The sequence below is a fragment of the Symphalangus syndactylus genome, chromosome 8 (genome assembly GCF_028878055.3).
Source record: "Symphalangus syndactylus isolate Jambi chromosome 8, NHGRI_mSymSyn1-v2.1_pri, whole genome shotgun sequence".
Lineage (NCBI taxonomy): Eukaryota > Metazoa > Chordata > Mammalia > Primates > Hylobatidae > Symphalangus > Symphalangus syndactylus.
The window spans coordinates 90,740,360-90,756,725 of NC_072430.2; the positions used below are offsets into that span (position 1 = coordinate 90,740,360).

A 16,366-nucleotide genomic window follows, 5' to 3' on the forward strand; every position below is an offset into this window, starting at 1 on the left:
ATTATATACATTATAATATATATTTTATATATATATATAGTGTGTATATATATTCCTGTCTGTGTTCAGGAATATATATACACAGTGGAAAAATGTGATGTGTGTGCGTGTGTGTGTTCAGCCATAAAAAGAATGAAGTCCTGTCATTTATGGCAACATGGATGGAACCGGAGGATATTATGTTAAGTGAAATAAGCCAGGAACAGAAAATTAAACACTGCATGTTTTCACTCATAGGTGGAAGCTAAGAAAAAGTTGATGTCATAGAAGTAAAACGTAGAAGATAATAGAGGCTGGGAAAGGTAGGGCGAATGGGAAAATAGAGATTTGTTTAAAGACACAAAATTACAGCTAGATAGGAGGAGTAAGTTCTAGTGTTTTCTACCACTAGAATTATTATAGTTAAAAATAATGTATTATCTAATTTCAAATAGGTAGAAGGAAGGAATCGAATGTTCCCAACACAAAAAAGTGCTAAATGTTCAAGATGATGAACATGCCTATTACCCTGACCTGATAAGTATACATTATATGCATTGAAACATCACTATGTACCCCATGAATATGTAAAATTATTATATATCAATTAAGAAAAAAAGGCTCTTGGCTGGGCAGGGTGGCTCATGCCTGTAATCCCAGCACTTTGGGAGGCTGAGGTGGGCAGATCAGCTGAGGTCACGAGTTCAAGACTAGCCTGGCCGACATGGTGAAACCCTGTCTCTACTGAAAGTACAAAAAATTAGCTGGGCATGGTGGCGTGTGCCTGTAATCCCGGCTACTTGGGAGGCTGAGGCAGGAGAATCACTTGAACCTGGGAGGTGGAGGTTGCAGTGAGCTGAGATTGCGCTGCTATACTCCAGCCTGGGTGACAGAGCGAGACTCCATCTCAAAAAAAAAAAGAAAAAGAAAAAAAGGCTCTTGATAACCACTCCCTTCCTGACCATTCTCTCTAGTGAACAACTCACAATTCTCCTAAAAAAGCAGTGAACAACTCACAATTCTCTTAAAATATTCAAGACTACCCACTCTTCTGCCTCTTTGCACAAGATTTTCTTTTGGCCCAGAAAACATTTCCTCACTTGTACTGTGCCCTTACTTTCCTATAACTCTTTACTGGTGCCTGTACTATTTTCCACCATAATTGCTTGTTCCTGTGATTATCTTTTGTGTTAGAGAAATGTTTCCATAAAGAAGCAGACTACCATTTCATCATGGGTTAGCATCATGAATAGACAAATTTCAGTTAGGATTTGAACCCAGAGTGGAGGGAATAAAGTTTCCTGGCAAGAGGACCTTGGACACAAATGCCTGCAGGTGGGAATAAGCATGACTTGTTTCAGAGACTGGGGATGAAGGATAAGAGAACTCTTTCACATAAAAATAAGTATATCAGCCAGGCATGGTGGCTCACACTTGTAATCTCAGCACTTTGGGAAGCTGAGGCAGGTTGATCCCTTGAGCTCAGGAGGTCAAGACTAACCTGGACAACATGATGAAACCCTGTTTCTACAGAAAATACAAAAATTAGCCAGGCATGGTGGCATGCATCTGTAGACCCAGCTACTCTGGAGGCTGAAGTGGGAGGATCCCTTGAGCGTAGGAGGTTGAGGCTGCAGTGAGCTGTGATCACACTACTTCCCTCCAAAAATAGAAAGATTTCTAAATTTGAAATTGAGGGAGATGTGGGGGATCGATTAAATAAAGTATTCTATGGCTGTATAATGGGATACTACACAACAATGAAAATGATACTATAGGTCTGCCTTTATAAGTGGCATGTTAAGGGGAAAAAGGTATATATATTTATAAAATGATAATTTTAATGTTATCTTAAATATTGACTTAATATCTATTTTACATATAAAACATGCATGTATTCATGAAACAAGTCTTTAGGATAGATACTAATGTGTTAACAGAGGTCACTTCTTTATGGTGGGGTTGTGGTATTTAGATCTATCTTTATGGCTTTGTTTTATTTTTGGTTTGTTTTGTAATGAGTAAGACTTCTATAATTAGAGTAAATACAATAAAGTGTTAAAAAGGCGAGAAGGTACCATTGGTCTTGTACATATATTTTGTACTTATTGATTGCTATGTCTTAAAAATTATTTTGAAAATTTTCAAACCTATAGAAAATTTGAATTTCAGTAATACAATGAACAATGAACAATACACTGTTCACCTAGCTTCACCCATTGTTGCAGACATTGTTACACTTATCCCTAAATACTTAAGCATGTATCTCCTAAAAACTAGGACATTTTCTTATGTAAGTACAATATAGTCATCACATATTAGAAATGAATCATTATTATGAATAATGTAATATTAATAGTAACAATGTAATTATTGCTGAATTAAACATTATTACTGTTATTTACTCTAGTTTACATTTCAAATTTCCACATTTATCCCAATAAAGTCTTTTGTAACTTTGAAAAAAAATTATTTGGACATAAAATTCAATCAAAGATCACATCTTGCATTCGGTTGCCATGTCTTAGTGGTCTCTTTTAATCTAGAAGCGTTTCCTGTTCTGTCTTTCATGATACTGACATTTTTGAGGACTCTATCCCGGGTGTCCTGTAGGCAAGTATACTTGTATTGGTAAGAATATAGTGATGTTTGGTCTATCCCAATGCATCATTTTGTTTTTGACACTGGAATTTTAGTGTACAGAAATAATTTTCTCAATAGTGAGGGCTGAAGTGATAAAAATAAATGTTTGATTGTAGTGTGCCATATTGAATTCTTTTTTCTACCAACCAAATCAAGTTTCCTGGATTCTAATTCTTGCATTGTTATGTCGTAGGCACACGTCTCAGTCTTGTCTTTTAGAGCATTTTACACAAAGGTGTTTCGTAGCATTTAATTTTCATAATTATCTTTATGCCCCACAGAAAGATCTTCTGGGAATAGGTGATCATACGCATTTGTTTAATAGTTAATTATCTAACAGTTGAGCAACTGGAAAACTTTATTTACAATTGCTTTTTCAATCATGTGTATTATGATAATTAATGGGGCCAATAATAACACTGAGACACTTCTGGGTCATCATGTATTCTATGTTTCTGATTAGTTGAAAGTCTGTAAGGTATATAAACTGTATATGAGAAAAATAACCAGTGGAGTATTTGATTAATCAAAGGTGTACTATTTCTCAACCTAGCTGGATAAAAATAAACTTATATTAAGAATAGTATATTTTGTGTCTTACCACTCACAATATTCTTTTAGGCAACAGAGATTATGCCAAGGATGATCCATTGGAATTTAAGTCCCACCAGTGGTTTGGAGCATCTGTGAGGTCGAAACAGGATAAAATTTTGGTAAGTCTTCTGGATATTTACTCACGGGTGAGTTTAGTCAGTTTATGTGGAGATGCAGAAGGTTTTATATTTTCAGGCTGATAGTAAAATTCAGTATGCTCAAGGGTGCAGGGTATAACAACATAAGATAGCTCTGATCAAAGGCTACTCTGTCCAAGGAGGCCATCTCTCTAGCCCTTCTTGAACAGGCTTTCACATTTTTTCACCCTCATTCCTACTTTGTTTTACCTGCCCCGCTTGATAGTTCCTATCCATTTATTTCCACCTAGGCAAGTATAGGAATAGTGTGACTTTGGTTAACAAATGCTTTAGTACTTCCTCTCTCTTTTTTTTTCTCTGAGATGGAGTCTTGCTCTGTTGCCCAGGCTGGAGTGCAGTGGTGTGATCTCGGCTCACTGCAACCTCTGCCTCCCAGGGTCAAGCAATTCTCCTGCTGCAGCCTCCCGAGTAGCTGTGATTACAGGCACCTGCCACCACGCCTGGCTAATTTTTGTATTTTTAGTAGAGACAGGGTTTCGCCATGTTGGCCAGGCTGGTCTCTAACTCCTGACCTCAGGTGAGCCACCGAGCCCAGCCACTTCCTCTCTTTGAAAATACAACATGATGTTGAAGTGGAATACAGAACAAAGAAAAAAAAATAACAACCTTCCTTCACCTCGTCTCCCCCTATGCCACTGTCCATTTCTCTGCTCCTCTTCTCAAATACTTTCTGAAATGTTTTCTATGGTAACATCATAGTTCTTTACTTCACATTCCCTTTCCTATGTCATCATTGACTTTCAGGTCACTGAAATCCACTAGCATTTATACGTATGTGCATACATACATACCATTATGTTTTGTTTTCTCTGCTGGTATTTATTTTTATCTTTCTTGCACTCTCAGCATTATTCAGAATGGTCAACATCCCTTTTTTTTTTAAACTAAATTTTTCTTCTCTTGGTTTCTGTGAACTGTGTTTTCCTGGTTTTTCTCCTATCTTACTGGGTGCTCTTTTGTAGTCTCCTTTAATGGCTCCTCTTGCATTCAGTTTCCAAATATTGGAGTGTCCTTGATCTCTATTTAGCTTTCTTTGCTTCCTCTGACTACAACTTTTACCTAGAGGTTCCTAGCCTATCCCATGGCTGTATGTATAATCCCCAAATCTATACCTCTAGCTTTTAAGTCTCCCTGGATCCTTAAAGGCATATTTCCAGACTACCTATTTGGCTTCCAAATGAACATGGCCAAAATAGGACTCTTATTTCCTTCCATCAAAGAAGAAAAACAAATAACTATTATTATATATATATTTCCCAATTTATTAGGAGGCCTGGCTTTCCGCCCTGTTCACTAGTGAGCATTCACAATCTACCTCAAAAATATATCTCACATTTATCAGTAGATCTACATGTCCGCTATTTCTACCCTGCAACAAGCCACCATCATCACCCCCTTGGACCATTGCAATGGCTTTTCTCATCCTGCTGCTGCTTCTCTTACCCTAACTGCAGGAAGGACCAGAGTGAACCAGAGCATTTTACCTTCTTGATTAAAACAGTCAAGTGGCTTTCTATCACTCTCTGAATGAGTATGACAAGCTCATACTGTCTTAAAAACATCCCCAAAAACAAGTCACTGGCTGTGTCTTTGGCCTCCTCTCACTCCGTTTCACATACTAAAGCCAGGCTTGTCTTTATTTCTTCCACATTCCAAATCATTTCAGTTAGTACCTTAGTGTTTGTGTTCCCTCTGCTTGTATTAGTTGTCTTTATGATTTCTACTTGGCTATCCCTTTGTCATTCAGATTTTAGCTGTCACTCAGATTTCAGAGACCGCCCCCGCTCTTTTAATTATTTACATAGTATTTATTATTGCCTTTATTTTTTCATCTAATTATGCTGCATAGGGAAGGATTTGCTTAGGAGGTGAAGTTTCAGCAGACTTTAAAGGATGTGCCACATTTCAGCAATTGGAGGTGAAGGATGGGGTTAAGAGTGGGGATGTTCTAGGCGGAAAGAGGTGCAAAGAAGCAGGAGTAAGCAAAAGGAGCAAGCCACCCACTCTGGAGCAACAAGTACGAGTAGAAAAGTAGCTGCTATGACCTACTTTCACTGTTTTCAGGGTACATATACAATAAGTCAGTATTGATGTTCTGCAGTGCTTATGTTAGCACTTCGCTTCAAAAAGTATTATAGAAAATCAATTAAACCTTTTTCACTAAATGAATTGTTACACATTTGGTAGATTACTATGTTGTTAAAGCATTCATTACTCTACTGCTCTGTGTGGTATTACAGTCTAGAATGCTGAAAACAAAAAGGTCACAGTTGATTTGGAAAGTAAATAAAATAAGTACTGCACATTATTTTACTCTCTTAATAAACTATTTGCTGTATAATTTAGGGGGTATATTCCATATGCATGAGTGTTACTTAGTTCAAAAGCTAATTTGGTCTCTACCTTTAGCATAGCATATTACATCAAGAAATATACTACCTGAAATAACAATTTTGCTAACTATTTTGAAAAAAAAAATTGGACTACAAATATGGCCTTCAGAATAATGTGAGAAAAAGACTTCATTTAATATATTTACCACTATGATAAGAAATTTAAGGTATAGGATAGGTTTGATTAATTTCTATGAATGCTTTGAAAGTTGGCCAGGTGTGGTAGATATGGTGGCTCACAACTAGCACTTTGGGAGGCTGAGGCAGGAGGATTGCTTGAGTTCATTTAGAGACCAGCCTGGGAAACATAGTGAGACCCCGTTTCCACAAAAAAAATTTTTAAAAATTAGCCAGGCATGGTGGCATGCGTATGTGGTCCCAGCTACTCAAGAGGGTAAGGCCAATTACTTGAGCTCAGGAGTTCAAGGCTGCTGTGAGCCATGATCACGTCACTGCACTCCAGCCTGGGCAACAGACTGAGACCCCATCGCAAAAAAGAAAAAGTGGTATTATATTTTGAAGTAGTATAGAGCATCTGAAACACTAAATTTTTAGAAAGTCTTTATGTCATGGACTAAACCTTTGATTTTAGGCCTGTGCCCCATTGTACCATTGGAGGACTGAGATGAAACAGGAGCGAGAGCCTGTTGGAACATGCTTTCTTCAAGATGGAACAAAGACTGTTGAGTATGCTCCATGTAGATCACGTATGTATAGGATATTGTACCAGCTTTTAAGAAGAGGGGTGGGAAGCCTAGTTTGTTAAAAATGTGTGTGTGTGTGTGTGTGTGTGTGTGTGTGTGAGAGAGAGAGAGAGAGAGATTGAAAGATTAGAATTAAGATAGATATATTATGATGATAACAAAATGAAAACAATCCTACTAATGTAAAGATATTACAAATGTGAAGTAAACAGGTTTACTTTTTCTAAGAACTCATTTTCATCTTCCTTCGTTAGTATAATAATAATTACTACCTGATTTTAAGAACCTGTATTTTTGATGACTAATAGTCAAAAGATGCTCAGTTGAACTTCTCTAACAGAGAAGATGTAGACCCCACAGCTAAAGATTCTGATTCAGTAGGTCTAGGTCAGGCCTGGGTACCTGCACTTTTAACAGACTCTACAAGGCAATTCTGATAGATACCAAAGTTTGAGAACCCCTGCTTTATATTAATAATGATGTTGAAAATAAAGAATATTATGTCTTAAGGAGCCAAAGTTTATACAGGAAGATGAACATTGAACTTAGGAGTCTTGACTTGGAATTTTCCTGCTCTTAATCAGTTTCTTTGTTAACCTGCTACCAAGCCCACCCCTTTTTGGTGATCCAGAGGATTTTATGCTCTTTGCTAATATTACTTGAAATTTCAAAAGGAATTAATATCATGGCTAAAGATGACTTCAAACAATTATAATTTTGATTATCCTTTTCCAAAATCTCTACATCCACTTCTCTTTGGAGATTCCAGTCCTTTTGTGCCCTGCTACCCTTTGTTGAATTGGCTACTGCTTTAGATCTTCCTTGTACCAGAAGCATAAAAATAGATTACTGAAATGCAGTATAGTGTTTATGCCTAGAGCCCTTAGGCCATTATTTTTTGTGTTCCACTGGTCACCACATAGTTTATTAGAGAAAATTAGTTACAAAAGCACAACACGTAAGACTCTTACTCCTACATTTGTTTTGTCCATGTTAGGTGACATGTGACACCAGGCCAAAGGAACTGTTCTGTCCTCCAAATTCTAAGTAGTTGAACCTATGGGAAACTGTAGATTATTTCAATAAACACTTGTTTTCTTAGCCCAACACTTTGATCCTACCCGTTATAAGTGGGAAGTTAGCATTAAAAGAGTGATACCTACTCAGATCTGTATTGTGTGTTAGGAAAGAGAAAAAATCAAGTTAGAAAACATACACTGCACAGGATGAGGGAAATTGAGGCTTTATCCTCAGTGCTTGGATGCCATCTGTACTGCCATCTTTATGTTGGCGTTTTGGTTATGGTACTGTCATCTTCAGTGGTATGTAGAGAATCTGAAGATTAAATTTGTATTTTTAATTTCTATATTGCAAAAATGTTCCTATTTGAGAAGATAATTTTATAGCTATGAAGAATGAGTTAACCCTTGTATGCCAAGTTTGTTACTTATTACTTCTATGATGTACACACACACACAATACACTCTTATTTTCATTTGATGCATGTGGGAACTGAGATTCACATAGTTGAAGCAATTTTATTTCCACATCTCATGGGGTTGAGAGTGGGGATATTCTAGGCAGAAAGAGGTGCAAAGAGCAGGAGTAAGCAAAAGGAGCAAGCCACCCACTCTGGAGCATCAAGTACGTGTAGAGAAGTAGCTGCTATGACCTACTTTCACTGTTTTCAGGGTACATATAGAATAAGTCAGTGTTGATGTTCTAAATGGTCAAATGAGGATTTAAACCGAAGTTCGTCTATTCCAAAAGAACCTTTCCTCTACATTATTCACAATAGAAAATGTTTTCCATTTCAGTTGCTTCTGTATTAAGCACAGCTTTTCTACAAAGAATACCTCCTGCTTTCATGACCTAGGTTTAGATAATTCCTGATATGTAAGAATACATGGAACTCTCCTGAAAACATACATTCTAACGATGATTCCCTTGTTCACAGAATGCTTTTATTTGGTTTAGGCACAGAAATTATAAAGTCATTTAAAGCCATATTTTCTTTTTTTTTTTTGAGACAGAGTCTCGCTCTGTCGCCCAGGCTGGAGTGCAGTGGCTCAATCTCGGCTCACTGTAAGCTCCGCCTCCCGGGTTCACGCCATTCTCCTGCCTCAGCCTCTCCGAGTAGCTGGGACTACAGGCGCCCGCCACCACGCCCAGCTAATTTTTTGTATTTTTTAGTAGAGACGGGGTTTCACCGTGGTCTCGATCTCCTGACCTCGTGATCCGCCCGCCTCGGCCTCCCAAAGTGCTGGGATTACCAGCGTGAGCCACTGCGCCCGGCCTAAAGCCATATTTTCTAAGGTATTTAACATCCAAATGAGGTCAATGAACTGTGGCTTGTGGGCCTCTTTTTGTGAATAAAGTTTTATTGGAATACAGCCACACCCATTTGTTGATGTGTTATCTACGATGATCTAGTACAGTTGTGAGAGTTGAGTTGCCACACTATGTGGCTCCTGAGCCTACAATATTTACTGTTCAGCTTTTTACAGAAAAAGTTTGCTGAACCCTGATCTAAATAATAAAACCTCAAATCTTAGGAAAAGCTTAAAGAACAATCTCAAAAAACAAAAAAGCAAAGTGCATGCCTTTGTTTCTAATAGGCATGGCACTTTCAGTAACCCTTGATTATTGTACATGCTTTTTGATTCAACCTTTGAAATATTAAGCCACCTATAATAGGCCTAAATTGTGAGGGGCATCTTGTTCAGAGAAGAAGACTCAGGAGTGGAAGTCTGAGAACCTGGGTTATATTCTGACTTTCTGCTGACAATCCACCTATAGCTGTGGGTAATTCACCTAACCACTCTGGGCCTTTGTTTCATCATTGGTAAAACACCAATTCACACAAAAAACTTCAGAGGTATAAATTTAGTGTTTTTTATCTGTTTCATACTTCAATAAATTATGCAAACCAATAATTGGTTTTATGAGGTGATGTCAGTTTTGTAGGACTACACTGCTAACTTTTTAATAACTTTGCTTGTCTTGTGGGTTGTTTTATTTATTTGATTGTTTGCTTTTGGGTTTTTTTTTTTTTTTGGTGGTTAGTTAGTTTGGTTAGTTGGTTGGTTCTGTTTTTAACCTGACTTATGTGGACACCCTGGACAAGGAACTTCACTGTCTGTCACTAACTTACCTTTTTACTGATTACATTTGCTTTCAGCTTTTCATAACTGCATGATAAAACCTCAAATCTTAGGAGAAAAGCATAAAAAACAACCTCAAAAAACAAAAAAGCAAAATTACTTAGGGAAATTAAGTAACTTGACCGTGGCCAACCAGCTAGTAAATAAGAGAGTATAGACCTGACCCCACGCATGTCTACACCACTACACTGCACTATCTCAAGTCAACAATATACTTATCATTTCCTGAGTAATGACAAATGACATTATGCAGTAGACCAGATGTTCTTCTGTTCTAAATTGCCTAGCCACGAATCATATGATGCGAATACCCTTTCAACTCCATGCTCAGACTGAATATTTTGTTCCTTATGTCTGCTTTCTGATGCTAATATTATTTGAACGTAGATTTTTCTCAGTAATGATTTCTAGTTGGCTTTTCCTTTCCTTTTGTCATTACTCAGGGAATGATAAAGATATTATTGATTTGAAACAGTACAGTGTAGTAGTATAGACACACCTGGGTTCAGGTCCTACTCTCTTATTTACTAGCTAGTTGGCCATGGTCAAGTTACCTAATTTCCCTAGGCATCAGTTTCCCTATCTGTACAAATTATTGAGTAATAATAGTATCTCTTATAGGATTGGTATAAAGACTTAAAAAGATAATATCATGTAAAATGCTTTAGCACAATACCTGACTCAGAGTAAAGGCTTAATAAACCCTAGCTGATCTTACTGTCAGAATCAATAATATTACTATTTGTAATATAATTACCAGACTTAACAAATGGGAGAAGTAATAACCATCTGCAGGAATAAGTACCAGAGCCTGCGTCAAAATAGTTTATATTCAACATGAAGTCTTTAAATTGGCAAAAGCACTTAGTTCAATATATACCTGTTAAGAAAATTTTAAGAGACAGTCATGCTTTTTAGCTGGATACTCTGGGAAACCAAATAAAGCAGATAATTGTACAGTATGATAATCAAAAAAAGGATGTCTTTATAAATAGCTTGAAACAGTTCCCCAGATGCAACTTGAATAAAGGAAATAAATAGCTGACTTGATCTAACTTGAGGTTAGAGCAGAATTCCTTAGTCTGATTCACTGGACGCTGGAATCCCCAGCCCCACATTTTCCCACTCCCTCTTGGTTAGAAAAATTTACATTGGTTTAGCATTATACTCTTGAGGCTATTTTCTTTCAAAAAAAAAAAAAAACTTTTTAAAAATTTAGATATTGTGTGTAATCTTTGGGCAGTTTCCAGGCTTTAAAAATGGGTTCAAAATTTCCGATGGGATTATTTGGCAGAAGTTCTTAGAAGTGTGTCCTTATGACTGAAAACAGATATTTTTGGTTCCTGTATTTGGGTGGCAAACAAAGTAACAGTACAACTTTAATGTATTTGTAACATTGGCCACAATAAGTCTTTGATAACTGAAGGGTAGTGTTTTCCATTGTTCTCTGTTATCCTCAAAGTAAAATAAGGGGGAAGTGTTCAGATTCATCCTTACATGTGCTCCAGGTACTGTATTGCTCATGATTAAAATTAATTTGAATTAATTGGCTAATTGTTCAGAATTAATCCCTTTCTATGAGAACGACTAAAAAGGGAACAACTACAAAACAGCAAAACTATTGAGCCTGCTATGGTTGGAAAATACTTGAAAGTGTCATTTAAAGATGGTTACTTTAATTAGATCTCCATACTAAATGTGTGAGGATTGCTTTATATTTTACTTTTTGAAGAGCATTAAGTTCTGGTCAGTCCATTTCCTGAAATTCTGAGCTATGTTATTAATCTCTGTTGTTGGCTATAAAATGTATGTATCTGTTTGCTGCTATTCATAATAACAAAGGTCTCAGCGAAGACCTAGCAATCTTAGGGTAATAGGAAGAAAGAGGAATTTCAGAATGGAATTTTTAACTTGCAGATCAAAACTTGTTAGTGTTTTACGAAATCAGTGTAGTGGGTCACAACCACTATAGTTTTTCTAAAAAAAAAAAATAATGAAATAAAATAGAAAATGTCAGAGTGTATTCTATATAATAATACAAATATTGTTTCATAAGATTTTAAGTTGTATCTCTATGTTTTATATACACAATGTGTGTTGGGTTGTGATATAGATTATAATCTTTTTGTGGATTGTGGTTAACAAAAGGGTTTAAAATTTATCATTTTAGTTGGTTTCTTTGTTCTCTGGTGACTGGTTCAGGTATTTAATCTTTGTTTCCATATCTGAGTAAATGGTGCTGATAAACATGCATACTCTCTTGGAATGTGGTAATAACTAAGTGCTCGAGTGAATGACCACTCTCAGAAATTGGTACATTATCTTATGATTCTAGTGATATCAGGTTTTCTCATGTTTTGTTTTGTGTTGTTTGTTTTTGGGTTTGTGTATATTTCCAATCTTTTTATTTTAGAAGATATTGATGCTGATGGACAGGGATTTTGTCAAGGAGGATTCAGCATTGATTTTACTAAAGTAAGTTCTCATTTAAGACTGAATGAGATTCACATCTACCTTATTGACTAAACTGTGGTTAAAAATAAACTGGTCAATACCTCAGCTCCTTTATAGCTGTTACCTCTTTAATGAAAACAGTTAATAAAACGATCCATTCATTTTGACATTCTTTGTCTTATATTATTCCCTCCCTAGTAAACATTGCTTATTTGAAATAGGGAGACATCCCCCATCACTCTGGGAATGGAGGAAAGTAGACAATCTCCTCAGTAAATGATAGGTAACTATTATGACTTAATATTAAAATTTCCAGTTATATGAATTTATAGCATATTAAAGTTTTCTATTTTTAATTAAAGTTGTTTTTCTTACAAAAGCGATCAATGAGAGCTTTATTACAAAATTAGAGTTACATAAAAGCTGGGAAACATGTATGTTTGCCATATATTATGTGCCTATAGGCACTGAGTGAAGCTGACTTCACTTATGTAATGTGTAATAATTGTAAGAAATCTCATAGGCAGGGCTCTGTGTATACTTTACACTAAATTAATATTCTCTTCAGAATTGATATTTTTAATCTATTTTTTGAAAATAAGACTTCCATTTAAATGTTCAAAGGTAAATTTTCTGAAGTACTTTTCTTTATTTACTTTTCTTTTGTGTGTTTATTTATTTTGGTGGTGGGGGAGTATGCACATTTTGAATATCAAATTGAGAATATTCTTTCTAGAGAAGTCTAAAAAATATGTTGATTGATTATATGTAAACCTTCCTTAGAAAGCTTATATGTAGGCTTTCTTAGAAATGTGAGCAAAGAGGAGTGCCTTAAATGTATGAAAACAACTGAAATTGAAATAATATGATGCATAAGAACTAAGAAAGCATTTTCTTATTTTTTAAAAATTTGTAGGCTGGGTGCAGTGGCTCATGCCTGTAGTCCCAGCCCTTTGCGAGGCTGAGGTAGGAGGATCACTTGAGCCTAGGAGACCAGCCTGAGCAACATAGTGGGACACCATCTCTACAAAGAATTAAAAATTAGCCAGGCATGGGTGACATGTGCTTGTGGTCCCAGCTATTCGGGAGGCTAAGGCGTGAGGATTGCCTGAACTGCAGTGAGTGAGGCTGCATTGAGCCATGTTCATGCCACTGCATTCCAGCCTGGGCAACAGAGCAAGACCCAGTCTCAATTTTTTTTTTAATTTTATTTTATCTGTATTTGTATTTTATTAATTTTTTTTCTAGACTAGGTACTGATAATTATAGTTAACTCTTCTTACTAGGTAATTTGTTTTTAATACTCTAAATTTCATACTATATTACTCAAAATTCAGAATGTAAGTAAGCCAAAGAGAGATAAAGTATATTAATAAATATTAGGTTTAAACTTGTATGATACATTCCCAAATAGGTATTATATATTTTTAAAATATATAATGTCCATCTTTTCTGTATTTATGCCTATACAACCATAACCCCAGAAGTACTCTCATACTGTGAAAGTCATTGCTAAATTAGGTGTTCACTTTCTTAAACACATTTCTGAGAAAAGGGTGTCTTTTTAGGGCAGATGACTTAGAAGTGTCTTTTATGTAGCCAAGGCAAAAGATTGTCTATTGAAAGCTTGGAAGGTCTATATGTACATTTGGAGGGGAAAAAAAAATTTGTCTTACCTCCAGCAAGAAGAGATTTCCAAAATGTTGTGCTCAAACACAATATACCTAGAATTAGAAACTTTTAGTTAGTTAAATATAAGAAATGCTAGGCAAGCATAATTTGTATATGTATAATACACCCTGAAAACTTTATTCTCAACTTCACTTCTGTTTAGATCTGAGACACTAAAAATATTTCCTTTAGCAGAAAATTCTTCAATGATTATAGAAAGAAAATTTGCTGTATATAGTCACAAATATACAAAATTAATAAATGACTTTAAAAAATTGTAACCTGATAATACTTTGCATTAGTGCCTTATTTCAAATATGTGAAGCAGCCAAGATCCACAAAAGTGTATATTTTCATATATTGAATGAATATATTATAACATTTCTTTTAAATTTTATTTTAGAAAAGACACAGTGAAAACCACTGAAACTGAGTTAGATGAATTTGAGATTTATGATTTTGTTTGCTTTAATATACATTAGATAGATAGATAGACAGACAGACAGATAGATAAATAGACAGACAGATAGATATAAATCTCAGCACTTTAAGAGGCTGAGCTGGGAAGATTGCTTAAAGCCAGGAGTTTGAGACCAGCCTGGGTAAGGGAAGACCTTGTCTGTACAAAAAAAAAAAAGTATCTTATTAAATTTTAAAAAATATAATTAACCTGGTAATGATATAAAGATATAATACTGTATTGTTCAGTCATATATACATATACATATATATCTTATGTTTTTCATTGATTTCTATTTTGAGAGATATTTGTTCTTTAAATATATATCTTTTTGTTGTGTGATTTCATCTAGGCTGACAGAGTACTTCTTGGTGGTCCTGGTAGCTTTTATTGGCAAGGTAGGTTAATATTTTTTAAATTACAATTAGTGACTATGTGTCACTGATTCACCTGGATAATTGTATGCCTATGACATTTTACAAATTATTTTAAAGAAAGAAATGGAAATACAATTAAAGTATATAAACACTCTGTTTTACACAGTGTTTTTTAAAAGAATATGTATAATATATATTAAATAGTGTATATTCCTAGAAGAAAATAAACTGAATATTTAAAAAGTAAATACATACTTTTATGTTAAATATATTTTAAAAGTAATTATATAATTTATTTTTATTGTGTGTGATATATACTTCTCCATGTCTGTACTCTAGGGGCCATGACATAGTCATTAGGCAGTGTGCGAAACCGATCTGTATAGGCTGACTGTGGCATTCTAAAAGTTGAAGGTTTTGAAAGTATTTTGAAGTTGCTCATTAGGATATTTAAGTCATTATTTTCTTATTACTGATATTGAGAATGATCTCTAAGTGTTTGAGGACTTCTTAAAAATTGAAGCTGGGCATGGTGGTGTGGGCCTGGCATCCCAGCTACTCGGGAGGTTGAGGCAGGAGAATCACTTGAACCCAGGAGAAGGAAGTTGTAGTGAGCCAAGATCATAGCACTGTACTCCAGTCTGGGTAGCAGAGCGACACTCTCTCTCAAAAAACATATATAAAATAAAATTAGAGGATCTTAATAGGTTTTTAAAAAATATTAAACTGGCATTGATATAAAGATATATTATTATGTTATATTCAGTCATTCTGGGAGGCCTAATTAAATTACCATTTGAACATATGTACAACAGATTATTGTTGACACTTTGAAAATAGATAACTAAAACTTTATTTGCTTTCTTTATGTATCATTAAGAGATACACAATTATTTATCTCATTAATATATTGACCTGTTTAGTTTCTGCTAAAATGTGCCATTTATGAGGTGAACTATTTTGTATTAGCATTCTGATATTCAAGCATTGTCAGTGTTTGGAAGAATTAGAAAACCTTTGACTGGATTGATTTGAAAGTTTCAAATTTTACTCTGTTTTCTACACTATGCTTTCCTGACTTGCTTCTTTGTAGAAAAACTCTTGCTTGCTTTTGCCTTGTGGAGAGGGAAGCTAAAGAAAGAGATTTGCTGGAGGATGACAGGATGGAAGAAGAATAAGAAGGAATGAAAACTAGGAATAAGTGAAATATTGAAAGGGAAGGCAAAGGAGGGAATAAAAAAATAGAAAATTCAGGCATCACAGACAGGGATCAGAATGTGAGACATAGCAAAGCTGAAAAATTGGAATTTCTATGCAATATACATCTACTGGGAAATAAAATGATTTAGAAAAATTATAATTGAGTTTTACTGTTGTAAAACAAAAATAGCAGTTCTAAAGTACATATGAGAAAATAGGGGATATTAATACTTTCTAGTTAGATATAGAAATATGTATTTATTTTTCTTCTTTATTGCTGATTATGTCATTCAGTGGAGGGGAAGGAAGTATCTGATGAGCATGCCTGGGAACCAAAACTGTCAAGGAAGCTAAATTTTGTGATTCTCAGGACTACTTGCTAACTCTGTCTCTTTAAGAGATACAGCTGTGAAAATGTATGAACTTTTTTTTTAATGCCATGAGTATTGCATAAATAGGAATAATAATAAATAGGAATATGTAATAATTAGGACAGTAATAAATTAGGACAGAGAGGTACTATTAATGTTATATTTATTAGAATTTTATTACAAGTTGTCTGTAATTAT

The 16,366-nt window shown here is 35.1% G+C and overlaps 1 protein-coding gene across 5 annotated transcripts in view; it reads left to right on the forward strand.

Annotated features, from left to right (window-relative positions):
- The window catches only part of ITGAV (integrin subunit alpha V), a 91,364-nt gene that overhangs the window by 29,157 nt on the left and 45,841 nt on the right, over nt 1–16,366 (forward strand). For 2 of the 5 annotated variants that reach the window (XM_055289951.2, XM_055289953.1), the window contains exons 3-6: nt 3,244–3,335; nt 6,360–6,474; nt 12,049–12,110; nt 14,573–14,618. In XM_055289951.2, coding sequence (XP_055145926.1) covers nt 3,244–3,335; nt 6,360–6,474; nt 12,049–12,110; nt 14,573–14,618 — 315 coding nt within the window. Of the gene's footprint in view, nt 1–3,243; nt 3,336–6,359; nt 6,475–12,048; nt 12,111–14,572; nt 14,619–16,366 lie in introns of those variants that run through there. The other 3 variants (XM_055289952.2, XM_063645625.1, XM_055289954.2) reach the window with 3 other exon arrangements.